The sequence below is a fragment of the Scatophagus argus genome, chromosome 10, assembly GCF_020382885.2.
Source record: "Scatophagus argus isolate fScaArg1 chromosome 10, fScaArg1.pri, whole genome shotgun sequence".
Lineage (NCBI taxonomy): Eukaryota > Metazoa > Chordata > Actinopteri > Scatophagidae > Scatophagus > Scatophagus argus.
In genome coordinates, this window is record NC_058502.1 from 19,635,107 (window position 1) to 19,651,010 (window position 15,904).

The following is a 15,904-nucleotide window of genomic DNA, read 5'->3' on the forward strand; positions in this document are numbered from 1 at the left end:
AGTCACACTACTTAAGTGGCTACATCCAAATGGGCTCAAAAATAAGTTTGATGCCCCATCAAATCCATGTGACTGATTCTGTGTTTGGTAATAGCATTATGACAACTCCTTGCTTGTTGCTATGGTGATTATTCATGCTCTAGAATCAAAACCACACCAAAATAAAGCACAGGAAAGTGGGCTGTAAATTTCTTTGTTCATGTTTACACCCTTGGATCTGATAACAGACTCCAGGTGGGCTGAATGGATGAATATAGCACAGCAAGTTCTGGAATACTGAGTGCATGTGTGCTTAGCAAAACCCTTTTCTGAATAAATAAATTATAAAAAGAGAATTGTCCAGGATCAACAAATTTGCAATGTGTTTGTGTTTATTCTCCAATTACCTAGATTACCTATCCACTGTTGCACTGTAATGTACACCACCATCCACGCAGAGGTGATTCCCTTCACTGTTGTTCTCTGTGTAGCAACATTACTGGCTGTGTTTGTTTGGTTTGTCAAAAGAAAGAGTATGCAGAGTAGGTAGCGATAAGAATAGCTGTTTTATTGTGTGCCACTGCCTTGGCCCCTAATACTGAAAGTGTTATCTGGGGGTGCAGCATGCCACACTAAGCTATGTGCATGTGACGCATGGCTGAGCAGCATTCCTCCTCCTGAGTGCATCGCAGGGCAGAGATAGTAGGAAGGCAAAGCATCCTGACTGCCAACAGAGAGGGAAAGAGGAGCGAGAGAAGGAGAGAGGAGAGATGGAGGGAGAGAGCAATGCTGGGAACATGTAGTTAAGTGGAATGAAGTACTCTTTGTTGCAGATAAGATCATTCTGCTTGCCTGGCTGGTGTCACTAAAGCGATTTGAGCACAACAAATGTAGCTTATTATGATGTCAGACCACAAAATACCTCAATGACAAGCAGATAAAACTAGTCTAAGTAATAAGAGACCGGAATTTTTCTTTCTCTTGTGCATTCATGCTGTTACTTTTATTTCATAATTAGGTACACGTGTGTGATCTGCAAGTTAAATTGACAGGACAAGGGAATGGGTGTGGAAGCAGGGCACTGTAGGAAATAAGATTCACATTAGACAGTGTTGCGGAAGAAGAGGCTGAATGATGGATCTATAGCCTCTGTGCTGACAGGGTCTCCCAGCTTCCAGCAGGGTTCATAGGCCCCAGGTCCTGGGGTCTTCTGTGGAATACACGGACAATACAGACTCCCAAACATACAAATAGTTTTTTCATCATGTCACCACTTTGAGAAATAAAAGTGGGAGGCTCTTATCCAAGAGAAGTCTGTTCTGAGACTCTCATTGGACATCTATGTCTGTGCTCTTTTCTTATCTATATGAGCTATGTTTAAATTGGTGCACCTTTTTTGTAAAGGTGTTATTTTCTATGACGTGGTATGGCAGTTATTCATAAATTCATAGTTTTAGTCTACAACAGATGGTCACAAACTAGCCACACTACTATTAATATAGTGTTGGACACAGATGTCCTGTGTGCAATATGAAATATTGGACTCACTGAGTGCACATAGTGGAGTCGTGGCAAGGTGGATTTGAAGCAGGATGTGATGCCTTTTGCTGATCTGGTCTGTGGATTATAGTGGCATGGAGAAGGTCCATCCTTCTGGTGAGATAGAAGTTATTGCAGACCGATGGACTAAGTAATTGACTGATTTGTGATCAAGCTGTAGACCACGGTTAGCACAGTTATTTATTTATTTATTTTTTTTCTTGTTATTTTTTTGTCAACATTGTCTCTATTAAAATTGTCAGTTAGTAGTAGCTTGTAGGAAGCAGTTTGTGTATTGGATAGAGATTTGGTAACTCGACAACTTAAAACCAGCCTGTTTAAACTTCAGCAAAGGATGCCACTCCTCAACTTCAGTATGTTGCAAACCAAGCAGAGCATATAATAACACAGCTTTCTTACCTTTGGTCAGATAATAAACTTATGGAGAAATGGGTTTCTTGTATTATTTTCATCTTAGGCTTACCTCACCTCAAAGAATTATTAGCATGTAATCACAAACATGGTTTCTTTACTTTGATCATGGAAGAACCCTCCTGCCGCGTGAACACAATCTTTTTTTTTTTTCCCTGTATTTGTTTTTCTCCCTTGGGCCTATAAGCTCATGGAAACCTGTTTTTCTACCATGCTGATACTCAAGTCATCAGAAACATGAAAATGTTAGAGGGACTAACATTATATACCGCATCTATTTTGGGGTCCCGTAGCCATATTTATAAGACCTATGACATTTCACTTGACTCCTGTCTTTATGACCTTTGTCGGTATCTGGGTGTGTTGTAGTTTTTTCACAGATGTGATCCCTGTTTCTGGTTAGTTTCTGTCAAAAGTGAGTCTGTCTCCTCTTCTCTCTCTCTCCTTGCCTTTCACTTCTCCTTTCCTCTTACCCACTAACACACATACTGGTCATCACCAGCGGCGTGCCACGCAGAAATAGCATCAACCCCCACCACCACCCTCCTCCACAGACATAAAACTGTCTCCCTGTCCCTGAACACATGACCAGCCTTTCATTTTTCAGCTGCTCTCTGATTCTGACAAAAAGAGACAAGAAGGTGTCTTTTCCTCTCATCTGCTGCTTGGAGGGATGACTACTATCATTACATGCCATTTGATCCCAGTTGCCTGCTAACTTGATCCTTGGCAACTGGTCTGCTGGGCCCCACATGCTTGCTTGCTTGATGTCCCAAGAGCAGCTAATGCAGGTGTATTTCACAGGAGCTGGCGGACAGTAGTAAAACTCTGTCACAGGTGTGTAAGTATGTGTGTTTGAGCCCAGGCACCTGTCCTACTTTAGAAAATGCTCTCCTGTGTGGTGTAGGTAACTGGCACATACTGTGAATGTCTGGGACACTATAAAATCTTGACCTGTTTTTGATAGTTGAATCCAAGAACTCACCAAATCATCTTGCTTTTTTGTCTTCTGAAATGACATGAGGTGCAATTAAAACACCATATCATTGATTTTCATGGATTGGAAATAACAGTCTCCATAGACATAAAAAATTATTGCATTAAATTGCACAGCAATTGATCCAGTAATTGTTGAGATATTTCACTCAAAAACACATATGTCAACCTCATGGCTGTTGTAGAGGAAAAGTCAAAGGATCACCAGGGTCATTAAGAATGATCCTATGGGGACCATGACTGTCTTTTCTGTAAAAACTTTAATGGCAGCCTATCTCATATTTGACAAGATTTTTCAGTTTGGACCAAAGTGATGCAACAACCAACAGACCAACATTGCCATGCACAGAGCATAGAAACTACAAGGCAGAATACATTCAGGCAGCAAGTTTTCGTGCTGCAGTTAAAGGTTGAAACACTCCTATGTTACAGCTACAGAGAGGAGGACATTTATTCATATGAAAATGTCTGGGATTATGACTTTAATTCAAACGGGTTTGAATCTCAAGGGAGGATTTGTTCCTTCTGAGCAGCACGTGCAGTCGATATTGCAAAAAAGCACAACATGAAAATCTAGGACACACAGTGGCCCCAGGATGGAGAAATTAAGTCAAATCAGAAAAAAGAGAATATATATCTTTTTTGTTGTGTTCCCAAACACCCTCGGCTCATTGGAAGTTGTTCTTTGGATGTGTGGAAATCTACTTCATTCTATTAAGGGGTAAGACGCAAGGCTCAGAGTAATGTGAAATTCTTCTCTCCTGTCCCAGGATGGAGCAAGAATCCCAGATGTAAACCATTAAGGCAGTTCATTTTGATCAGCTAATGTCTGTCCACATCCATCAGTTCAGCTGTCTGAATGGTCTCCGCTTTCAGTTAACTTCGCTGCGGGATTTGTGTAGCTGCTTAACCTTTGACAATAAACTTGTCTAAGAGTCGCTGTGACACCACTAACATCAGAAAACTGCTCCCAACTCTGCAGTAATAACACCCTCGGGATTTCTTAACGCCTTTCCTTCTCTGTCAACACTCAGCAGCTGCCAGCATGGCTCAAATACCCATCAGCTACCAGCATAGACACAAGGCCAAGGCTGCAACACTGCAATATGAACCAAAGCTGACTGGTCAGCTAGCACAGTGCCATAACAGGCCCTTAAATAGGGCAAATGATATGATCAGACACGTCGTGGCATCGGTTTTCCTTGACCCCTGTAGTTGTCATAACTAGCTCCTGTACAGCACACACCAGATACACATTAGGTCATGGCTAGTAACCAAAAGCTATTGAAAGTGCATTGTAATTAAGCCTTTTTGTGGGCAATGGAAAGACTTAATGGTCCTAATAACTAGTCTTGGTGACTGGATACTTACAGGTGGAAAGCTGATCCGTTGCACGGTCGAGCGAAACATCACATGCCTGCAGGGAAAGGAGAGAAGGAGGGGGAGGAGGGGGGTGACTGTCAAAACAAGAAAGAGGAAAACAGTGAGAGGAAAAAAAAAGTATAAAGACGTGCATGATCACAGATCACACAAAGAAAATGAGAGAGCAGGTTGGTGATTGCTCCTCCATCTTTGTGCTGTGAGGAGATGAGAGAGGGAAGGAGAAGCCGTATGAGGAGGAAGGATTCAGTGATCAAGCGATGACTCATGGATTGTCTGCTCCGCAGTGACCTGAGAGTTAAAGACAGGCTGTTTGTCGGGTTCTTACTTGCAGGGAATCTTCTCCAATGGTTTTGCTGTCACATTGTAGTCACATGGTGAAGTGTTTATGTGCTGGCACAGGGAATAAAGATAAAGAAGTGTTTAAATATATATATATAACAGTATCACCATGAGTTTGCTTTTTGTCTGCTTTTTGTCTGAGTCATATCACCAAAAGCTGGCTTCTGTTTGTAACACATCTTGTTTTTCATGGACAGTTAGCCTGCTGCAAGCACATTTTGAAGAGCATCTACTGTATTTTTAAGTAAAGTACTGCTTTGATGATGTGCAACAGTCAACTATACTTATATCAAAACAGAACAATTCATATGCAAGCAGCATATGAAATATGCTGAATCCAGGTGTGTTTATCTGATACTCATAACAACTCAAAATATAAAATAAACAGTAGCTTTTACATCACAGTGTGCACCCATTTTTAGGCAAGTAACAACAATATGGGCTACAAAGAGAGTACATGCCTTTAAACTGCTAGATAAAAGTGGTGATTAGCCTAGCTTAGCATAAGGACAGAAAGTGGGGGAAGCTGCACAGACTTTGAAAAAAACCCTGGAAAAATGGAAATTATTGGTTTAAGGGCGAATTGTGGTTTGGACTATTGCTTTGCAAACAACAACTGGACTGCTTCCCCAAATCTGGTCATCACAGTTAGGTTGCAAGGTTTGAAATTGTCTTGCCTGTAGCCAAGGAGACACTGCATAGAAGTATCAGCAAGGACGTGCAGAGGATGTTAAAGGACCAAAAGTTTCAAAATAAAATGAAAATGAACACTATATTTGTACTTTATTTGGCCAATTAATGTCTTGCTACTCATAACACTCAACGACACCAAATACCAGAAAGGAGGCATGATAAAGGGCTCCCAAAACTGATATTTTGATTCAGTGAATTTATTTTTCATCAGGGCAGGCTGTGTGCAAACAGGAAATTATTCATGTAAAAAAAGAAAAAGACCTCAGAAAAACAATAATTCCTCAAGGCCCCTTTGATGCATATGGAAGTGCAAGCTGGGCAGATGGATCAACTTTTGCTGCTAAGAAATGGCTTCAGCATGTAACTACTCTAAAACTTGCTTTTATAATACTGGTGACAAACAATGGTTTTTCCCTCCATCCAATACATGAACGAAGCGTCTCTATGCATGTCATGGTGATAAACAAGACTTTGACACATTGCTGTTCCTGGCTTCTTTTAGCCAAGAAATGGCTATAGTGCCTACACTACATAGACAAAAGTATTGGGGCAACTGACCATTACACCAACAGGGATTTCAGTGACATTGCGTTCTAAATACACTGACAGCTTTGCAGCTCATCAGCTTCCACTCTTCTGGGAAGGCTTTCCACAAGATATTTCTGTGGGAATAAGTAAGCTTTAGCTGGGTAGGTAGGTGTATTTTTCACTATTTCTAGTCTTCATCCTAATTTAAGCTAATAAAACTCCTTGCTTTAGCTCCATATTGAAATGTGTTTCTCACCAAAACATATTACTTGTGTTATTTAGAACAAATATGTTGAATAGATTTTCCTTCCATATAAAACATTTGTAAAGCCAAATCTTTAACTATTCTTAACCTACATTGTTTGCATCCATTCTTGCAGCTATTAGAGGTGGGAAAGCTAAACTTGGCACCTTTAAGGACCAGTGTTATCAAACTTCTTATATAACTCTCAGAAAGAAAACAAATAAGTGTATTCTCAAAAACTGTGAACTCTTCCTTTAACATGTGGTCAATGTCATATGCTAACAAGATCATTAAAGGTCATGTCTGAATCCCACCTTGTCTCTGATGCCCAAGGTGACAATGTCAGGCCGTGGACAGTTTTTGAAAGAGTAGGACGCCTGGTGCATCAGGACTTCCTGGATGGAGCTGGTGTGGTCATATGCCCCGGGTAACAGCCAATCCCCATTACGTCCGCCCAGAGTTTGGGCTTTTCTGCCCATGCCTTTGAACCCATAGGTCTTCCTCACTGGGTTCAGCTCAGCCTCTTCAATGAAGTCACGGATATGATAGAAACCTGGGATGGGTGTGTCCTGACAGGAGGGAAAACACTTCCATAGCCATTACTGGACTTCTGAATAAAATGGCTATTTCAATAAGCAGAGCTCATGTGTATTAAAAGCTATGTTTGCTGTTCATTTACAAAGAACAATTGTGAAGCCACCTAGATTGCTCCTATAGTATATATTCATTTAAAGAAGAAGGCAGTTAATTAACAGCTGAGCCTGAGAGCTGGGATCACATTAAGATTAACTGATAATAGATTAGTTCTATGCATTATTACCATGAATGCACTGTAAGACATTTAGAGACTGGACTTGATGGAGTGTAGGTGTATCAATTAATTTCTGGCAGACAGAACACTTTGGACACAGACAATGGGATAGTGCTTTGCAATAGAAGCCATTAACTGAGAATCTACTGATTCTACATGCGTAGCTAATAAGCCACGTTTGACAGCCCAGTGGCAAGTGTTTGGGTTGGCACGGAAGCCAATATGGCAGCCTCTCCTCCACAGACAGGCTATGAAACCATACTCACACCTACTTTCAGTGTTCCCAGCCACCAGTTCCCTCTGCCACACGGGTCCAACTTGTCATCGCCCTGAAGATAAGGACAGAATACAAGCCAAGACACAGTAGATTGTCACTGCTATAATGACACTGCTCTGCCAACAATGTGTTGATGCATCTGCTTCATAGTTCAGTGTCCCCATTAACCACACAGAGCTCTTTGGGGTTTGATGAGCCTTACCTTATCTGTTCTGTTATCACCCCTGGACATGTCACTGACTTTAGAGATGGCTTTGTTTTTCCATGTGGCAGTGTACTGCGCTGTACTCATTGTCGTTCACTATCTACTTAACTGGAGATCCGGTGACACCTGACCAACATTAGAACTGCAACTGTTACTATAGCAGCGACGCCACTATAGATCAATATTTCAACAAGCTGGCCTGGTCGCCTGCTAAATATAGACTCACCGGCCAGTTTAACAGGGAGTAAGACATAATGGTAAGCCAGTGCCGAGGTATATTCTGCACTTAGTTACTAGGTCATCCACCATCATGTGATATCTGGAGTTGTACTGTGACATTATGTAGAATAAAGATCATAAGTCAGTGCAATTTGCAATCCAGTACAAGACAAAACAGGAATACATCTCATTGTTCCAAAAGTCTGGAAGGGGTGAGGCTATTTATAAGCCCTTATTTCAATTCCAGACAAGGGCTTTAGGACCACCTAGGGCCTGATAAAATGAGGAACATTTTTATTACGCAACTTTTCTCCTTTGACGTTAGTAAAATAGGAGATCATTTTGATCCTCCTTCTGTTGTCACCTACCATGTACACAGCAGTGTAGCTGTCTATATTAAAAGAGTGAGAATGATACACTGAAAGAACTGCAGGTTTTAAAATGTGATGATCACACTGAGAAATTCTTTCAAAGTCGCCCTCTTCTTTGCGTATGTAGTGAAGTATCTCACCTCTCGTGGCATACTAAGCTGCAGTATGATGTCAGGCACAAGCACAAGCAGATACGCACACACACACACATTGCCTCTCTCAGTAGGGCAGAACTACAGACCATCACCTGAAGTGAAAAACTCGCTTAGGGAGCAAAAGCGCAACATTCGGCCTCGTTGCTAGGCTACATGAAACACATGGTTCGGAGGAACCAAGAATTCATGTTTACACTGCTGTCAAGGAAGTCTCATGTGACCTGAGAGTACATGAGACACACAGAACATAGAAAACACAAAGGTAGGAATAGGAGCTGCTGTCTGAGGTTCTGCTGTACATTGTCCTTTCCATCATGGATGATACACAGTCTTTTGGTCATTTGTTTGGACAATGCATGAAGGCAGAGAACTGGGACTAGTGTTACATGTGCTGTGTAATTAACAGCTTTTTTTAAGTAGACTGTGATGACACTTCGACTGTGAGTTCTTTAGGTCTTGTGATAATTGGTTTTGACAAGATGAGAACCACTTGTGTAATCAATTCACAGCTGACATTGCCGTGGGTCATGGTGTTTCTTTTTGTTCCATCTTGGAACTTAAGTTATTCCTATGCAGACTGAGAAGATAAACCACTATTTTTTACATACATGAGATTAAAGAAAATCAAATCAAGGGGTAATGTAAATTAATTTACAAGAATCCTTGGTTCATGAGTCGTTACTAACATTTCATAATGCTCTAAATGTTTAAATGTACTTCCACAGGGACCACTGAATAATATGCATGACTGACCAAGACAAACAACTACAACCCATAGTACTCCCAACAGGCGAAAACAGACAATCACATACCTTCATAAAGTAATGGTCTCATGTAATTTAGATGACAAGCACCAGTAAAAACACTGCATAGCAGCAAGGGCACAACCTTAAAGCAGTTAGCATAAAATTCATACAGGAGACAAAGCAGAGGTCCACAATAGAGCTTTATTTTGTCATTCATCAAAATAACAAACTTTGTATCTCTGCAAGCTACTGTAACAAACTCAATCAGAAGTTAACACAAAAAGAAAAAAGAAAAAAAAATAACAGGTACACCTCTATTTACACCATGTTTCTGACGTATGCTCAATCACCTGCACCTCATCACTGACGGCAAATGCCACATAAGACAAGGCAGTTCCTAGATGGTGCTGTGCCAGCAGTAGCAGACAACACATGGTCTATGTATTCAGTAGGGAGCTGGACAGTACAAGGCTAATCCAATGTTGAGTACCATCGTGTGCACTTCAAAATAGAAACCTTTGATCCCACTCAGTGCTTTTATTTTAATGACAATACAGATTTGATCTGAGCTTATCTGAACATTAAGAGGCATTGGCTGATGCTCCTCAGTGCTTTTGGGAATTAATGGGACACGTTAAACATTGTATGTATTCTAAGCAAAAAAAAAAAAAAAAATCTATCAAAAAAATAGAGCATCCTGTCCTTATTACAAAATTGGGAATTACAGGGTATACAAACGCAAGGATTGATTATAACTGAGAAAACAAGACAATTTTCAAATCTGGGTAGATTGTAAATTTTATTGGAAAACAAAAATATACAACTTGGAATGGATTATTTCAGGCATGACCAGAGGTCATAAAAAAAAAAAATAAAAAGAAAGTAAAAGTAGTGAGTAAAACATTAAAAAGCATGGTAAGATTACTCATTTTCTGGTATATAGAACAGCAGATACAAAAAGAGTTTGTACGAGTACCTAGGAGATACACCCGTGTCATTTTTTTGCAGTAGTGCAATGCTGAGAGATTTCCATATATACTTTGTCCGTAGTCCATGCAGAGTTTAAACTCCTCTACATTGTTTCCATGCCAACAGTGTTGCCAAGTGACAACCAGCTGACAGGTTTCCAATGTCGCCATGCGTGGAGGGGCCCCGAGCACACAAGACGGGAAGATTCGAAGTTCTCCGGCTCCCAGGGGCCTCCACAGGCATCTGGTTGTATGACCATTCCGTCACGCCAAAACACCATGACAGCAAAAGAAAGGGACATGGGGACAAGAGCCTATGCAGTTTACATGCAGTTCCTTTGGACAGCAGAAGGGGCAGGGACAAAAGGGGGCTATTAAGATTTTACAGATAAATTACACAAAGAAAAAAAGGCAAATTATTTATATACGAAATCTGTACAAGGCCTTCACTTCGCCGTCATCATTTGTACGAACTCTGCAGGAAAGGGGGAGAAAAAGAAATGTTGCTATTCAGTATCTGATGAGACCCAAACAGTATTTCTCCAATTACAATATTCTCATGTACACACTCCACAACTACCAACCTTCATAGTTGACCTGACCATCTCCATCAATATCTGCTTCTCTGATCATCTCATCCACTTCCTCATCAGTCAGCTTCTCCCCAAGGTTTGTCATCACGTGGCGCAGCTCTGCAGCACTGATGTATCCATTGCCATCCTGAAATATACATCAGTCAGTGAGCAAATTTTTAAAAACTGCTGTACATACACATACTGTACGTAGGAGTGCAGACAGCATTTACCTTGTCAAAGACACGGAATGCTTCTCTGATCTCCTCCTCGCTGTCTGTGTCCTTCATCTTCCTGGCCATCATTGTCAGGAACTCTGGGAAGTCTATCGTTCCATTTCCTGATGACAAAAAACATTGACTGAGGGATTTCAGTCCACCACATCAACACCATGTGTTTAAAGGCAGAATGAGTTCTCACCATCGGCATCCACTTCATTGATCATGTCTTGCAGCTCTGCCTCTGTGGGGTTCTGACCCAGAGAGCGCATGACTGTGCCCAGCTCTTTGGTGGTGATGGTGCCATCTCCATCCTTGTCAAAGAGTGAAAATGCCTCCTTGAACTCTGAAGGAAAAAAAAAAATTGAATGGGATTCTTATGTAAAAGCCAAGATGTCACACCTATAGCTACATATGCACAACAAAACTGACAAGATGGTAAAACAAACTGTAGGGCTAGGTCTATGAAAGAAAATATAAAGTTAAAGCCCATGTAAATGCATTCAGTCCTCCTACATAGCAAACGCTTCACCTTATCCTTCTGTGAGCCAATCACATTGACCTTAACCTGAATTAGCTCAAACTCAAAAGGGCATTACATCACTCATGTTTCTGTTATAAACTAGCCAAAGCATACAGATGAGCCCTTTTGTTTTGAGTTCCAACTGCATTCGTTTTTGGCTAAACAAGAACGGCAACCACGAGACGAAGCAGCATGGCAGTCAGGCTACATCAGCAGCAAATGACGGTCTGTGTGGTTTGGTGGAGCTGTGAGGGATGAGCAACAATGACACACTCATTAAGTGTGATGAGGCCAATGGGCAATGTGTAGTGGCATGCAGCAGCTTGTCAGCTTCACAAAAACTACAACCTGCCCTGCCATTTGCAGGGTCAAACACATAGAGCAACACCCTTTTTGTTAAGAGGGAAAGGTCTGCCATCTGCATCAATGGCAGGAAATATCAGGGGATCCAACTTCTTTTGCACAGGCCACTAAAATGACACATCACTGCAGTCACTTAGTGCACACGTTAATATTCCCAATTCAACAGAACACATCACTCTGGTCAGATCTGTAAGAATCCCTCCCTTGACGACATGTCAGCAGTCAAGCATGGTTTACTGAATAAAAGCTGATGCCATGAAATGCATAAAGAGTGTGATCAGCATACTGTAAAACCTGAGACCTGAGTAAAGTCAACAGAAGCCAGAAGATATCAGGGAAAGCACTACAACTGTGCCACATCTTGGACATGAAGTGGATACATTACAGCAAGTGTTCCTGGGCACTTACTGGCAACAATACCTTTCTCTTGCATAATTTAGATAACTAATTGTTGTCTTGGGCCACCATTGTACTAAGGCCAAGTGTCTGCTGCAACTGTTCTTGAAGCATTCCATCTAATGAGAACACTCCCTGGGCAAAGGACACATCATACACAGCATCTAAACTGACTGCTCACACCTCACCAGAATACACAACCATTCCAGATTACATCATTTATTACATAGCAACCATGAAAATGCAAAGTTTTCCATGAGGGAGTCCTTCCGCACTACAGAGCCAGCAGGCAACAGCCGTTTCATTCATTCCAGTTTTATGACCTGTAGGCTGCCCTGTGGAATGCCTTAAAAGGGAAAAGTATAAATCCACTGCAAGGGAAGCAAGGATCCATTATGCAGGTCACCTTTGCTGAATATGAGGGAAATAGATCAATGCAGCAATGTCTTACCTGCAATCTGCTCTTCTGTAAGCTGGTCAGCCTGCAAAATACCAAATGAAAAATTAACATACCAAACGGCAAAATATCAAGAATTAGCTATACTATTTCAGAACAACTTAAATAGTCATCTGAACTCATTACATTACATGGACGGCCGAAAAAAAACTATTTCAAACGCTGTAAACGCACCTTTCTGCAGCTGGTAATTACTCTGGATTACGGTTAGCAAAGACAGCCGTTACAATGTTAACATTACAGCTACACAAAATCGAGACGTTATCGTGCCGGTTAGCCCATAGTGATGACTGAAGTTGGGAGAAAACAAAAACGCGTTAATAATGCAATACTACGCGTGCCCTTCAGACGTTAAATTCAACGTTATCTGTATTTGAATGTACCGTGACACCAACTTCGCCACAGACAATGAATGACTTACAATTTGGCGGTAAATGTTAGCTAGGGAAGAGCTAAAGTTAGCTAGTTGTTGTTACGTACCGGCTCACAGATAAGACCCAAGATAAATGCCCATGTTGCACTCCTTTAGCAGAATGCCTCAATATAGCAGCAATCCAAGGCATCGGTTCGAAAATAACGTTTATCATAACATTACTTCATAATAATAACGCGACGTGGGACACGAATTTGACAAAACAGAGCTTGGCCACCATCACAACTTCGTGAACCAAAGAATGAAGACTTGCACAAAAGCAAGATTAAGGAAACTAACGCTGGTGCATTTTCTCGAATTCAACTAAACTAATACGGGAAGCAGAGTATTCAGACTAACACGGGTTTAGCTAAGGCTGCCCGAAAAGCTAGCATTACCTTGCAACTAGCAAGCTGTCGTTTATTCGGTAAGCACTGCGGTAACGTTCCTTACAGCGCACCGCTAACATTGGCTTCAGCTTAACCACTAGTGACGTTACGCGTTATTGACTTTAATTTCACAAATCTACATAAATGACAACTGCTAAGGCACTGCAAACCGATTCTAGACTAGAGTAGAGTTAAACCCCCGTTTTTCTTACCATTTGGATGTAGTTGCAGCGGCTGGTTCACGACAAAATCCGTAACAAACCAAACCTAATACAAGCCCAAACTTACTAACAACCTCTATGGACACACTGAGAAAGAGGCAACTGGACTCGCCTTTAACGGCTATCCTAAACTCCTCCTCTTTCTGATATCCATCCGCCAACTTCCCTTTTCCTTAGTTATTAAATTAATCAAAGTGCATTTTAAGGAATGACTAGTTACAGGAAACAATCAAGAAACAATTCAATACCCACGTGCAACTGCCGCGATGGGTCTGTTATCGATTTTACACATTATATAGCGTATAGTTAATGGTCTTTATAACGGCGTATGAATACTTTCTGCTACTCTGTGATCTGGCACAAGACGTTGCTGAAAGAAATCGCGCTCTCTGATTGGTGTGTTTGTACCTGCAATGCGTCACTCCAATGGTCTGCGCTGCCGCTGCATCTTGTCCATAGACATCACAGTCAGCGCCACAGGCGTACTGTAGCAGACACTCTTGTTGCATAGCGTGTATACATATGGGCATCATCTTTAGGGAGACCCAATAAGATAGTTTCGATAAGCAATTAGCCACCAGGATTATAGTTTGTTACTTGTAACTGGGGTACTATTGACCCAATTTGTGCTTGCATGAGTTTCTTTATTTTATACTGCTGCTGTTTTTTTTTTCATTTCTGATTGCACCATTTGTGTTTTCATTAGCATACTGGTATCCTTTTTTAAAAAAAATTGTTTCCACATGGTTACCAGAGGCTGATAGAGTTCAGTGTGACTTGTGAGTTAATTTCTTCCAGTCTGCTGTGTAAGTTTTATGCATAATGGAATGCAGTGTCAGGGCTGAAGTGTTTGTAATAGTCTGAAATAGGTAGTACTTTGTACATGTGTGAGTATATGTTCTGTCTGTCACTTAAATGTGTGGGTCTATGGCAGGTACTTCTGTCAGATGACTGTGGATTCTCAGGTATAATTGTGCTGCTGGTATGGATGGGAGTATCTGATAGCCTGATTGCTTATGCCTGACTGCTTTCCTGTCTCCCAGTGGCCACCTGTCTCTGGCTTGGTCCCATGGGAGATGCTCAGGAGGAGGAGGGTGGAGGAGAGTGGACAGGGATGTTCAAGGAGAGACATTTGAAGAACCACTCAGAGAATGTACTAGAATCTCCATGTCCAAAAACTGTCCCCCATCCTCTCAATTCTGCTCTCTCTCTTGCTATCAGACATTAGTGTTGCACTGAAGTAAAAGAACAGGGATTGAGAAAAGCTCTCTATCTCTTATGTAGATGTAAGAAATGTGGATCCAAAGTGGTTCCCATTTCCATCTGCACTGTTTGCAGAGGTGACGCTGTCTGTGCCATGTGATCTGCTGAGCAGCTTTAGAGCCAGCCAGGCTTTTTCCCAACCTACCTAATCTGGAGCACATTGGATTCTTTTCATTTAAATCTGTTTTTCTGCCACAGGGTTTTTGTCACTGTGCAGATTATGTAATGCCAAAGGTGACGGCACAAAGGCCTGTCACAAGAACTAGATAAGCCTGAGCATGTGTGAACGACTGTATGTGGAGGTGTACAAATTCACCTTTTGCCTCTCTGAAGATACTGTAAAATGTGAACCTAGATGCTGAAATGCAGTTGCCATGAACTCTTAGCTGCAGTTTTTCTCTGGTATTCACATGCTTCAGACATTAGGAACATCTATATGATACATTGCTCCAGTGAAACTGTTGTTTACAGACAATGGTTTACTGTTGGGTCATAAACATTTCAAATCAGAATAGCTTATTACTTTGTCCTTGTGCCCAATCTGCAGAATCAACTGTTTGGTTGGTTGATGACATGCCCTTCAATGATCCCCAGGTCTCACAGGACCTGCTCCAGGTCAAAGGTGATTTCAGGTTGGAGGTTAATATGGATGGGGAATATCGGAACTCAGGAGACATGACTTAATGCTCTACAAAACCTGAAACCAATCTCCATGAAGTGATTCAAAGAAGACTTAATTCACAACATGAAACACAATACATTATATGTTAGTGTTGTTTTTGCATTATGGATGTTAGGTGTTATGTTAACTCCATTATTTTTTTCTCAGATTGATCCATGTGTGTGCAATCGCACATGGATACACACTGCTCAAACCACTGCTATTCCTATTAAGTTTTGCCTACTCTTATCAGCTCTGTGAATATGTAACCGTCTCACATAATGACTCCTTATCAGACACAGCCCAACCCGGAACGTTTTTGTAAAACGGCAGCTTTCATTTCCATACCACAGGGGTCAAAGGTCACATTAGTTCAGCAGACGCAGGGCTAAAGTCACCCCTCCATCTTCATTAATGTCACCTCCCAGCGGCCTGTAACATCACTCCCACTGATAGCAGTTAGCATTGTTCCTTTTGCAGAAAAACCTACCATGTGGGTCAGTTCAGCTTTTGGTAATGGGGGCGGGTTGGCATGCAGCATGAG

The 15,904-nt window shown here is 41.4% G+C and overlaps 2 protein-coding genes across 3 annotated transcripts; both read right to left on the reverse strand.

Moving 5' to 3' along the window:
* Positions 1–963: 963 nt before the first annotated feature.
* Positions 964–8,226, reverse strand: stpg4 (sperm-tail PG-rich repeat containing 4). Of its 2 annotated transcripts, none has more exons than XM_046401873.1 (7): positions 7,424–7,904; positions 7,217–7,273; positions 6,448–6,702; positions 4,655–4,719; positions 4,318–4,363; positions 1,528–1,632; positions 964–1,189 (listed from the first exon to the last, which is right to left on the reverse strand). In XM_046401873.1, exons 1-7 carry the CDS (start codon positions 7,511–7,513, stop codon positions 1,082–1,084), a joined length of 726 nt encoding a protein of 241 aa, XP_046257829.1. In that variant the 5' UTR covers positions 7,514–7,904; the 3' UTR covers positions 964–1,081. The 2 variants fall into 2 exon arrangements, with proteins under 2 accessions (XP_046257829.1, XP_046257828.1); XM_046401872.1 differs by lacking the exons at positions 964–1,189; positions 1,528–1,632 and adding an exon at positions 8,157–8,226 and having other exon boundaries at positions 3,463–4,363; positions 7,424–7,552; positions 7,653–7,756.
* Positions 8,227–9,697: 1,471 nt separating this feature from the next.
* Positions 9,698–13,574, reverse strand: calm2a (calmodulin 2a (phosphorylase kinase, delta)). The gene is made up of 6 exons (XM_046401874.1): positions 13,428–13,574; positions 12,409–12,439; positions 10,878–11,021; positions 10,691–10,797; positions 10,470–10,605; positions 9,698–10,360 (listed from the first exon to the last, which is right to left on the reverse strand). Exons 1-6 carry the CDS (start codon positions 13,428–13,430, stop codon positions 10,332–10,334), a joined length of 450 nt encoding a protein of 149 aa, XP_046257830.1. The 5' UTR covers positions 13,431–13,574; the 3' UTR covers positions 9,698–10,331.
* Between the last annotated feature and the right edge of the window lie 2,330 nt (positions 13,575–15,904).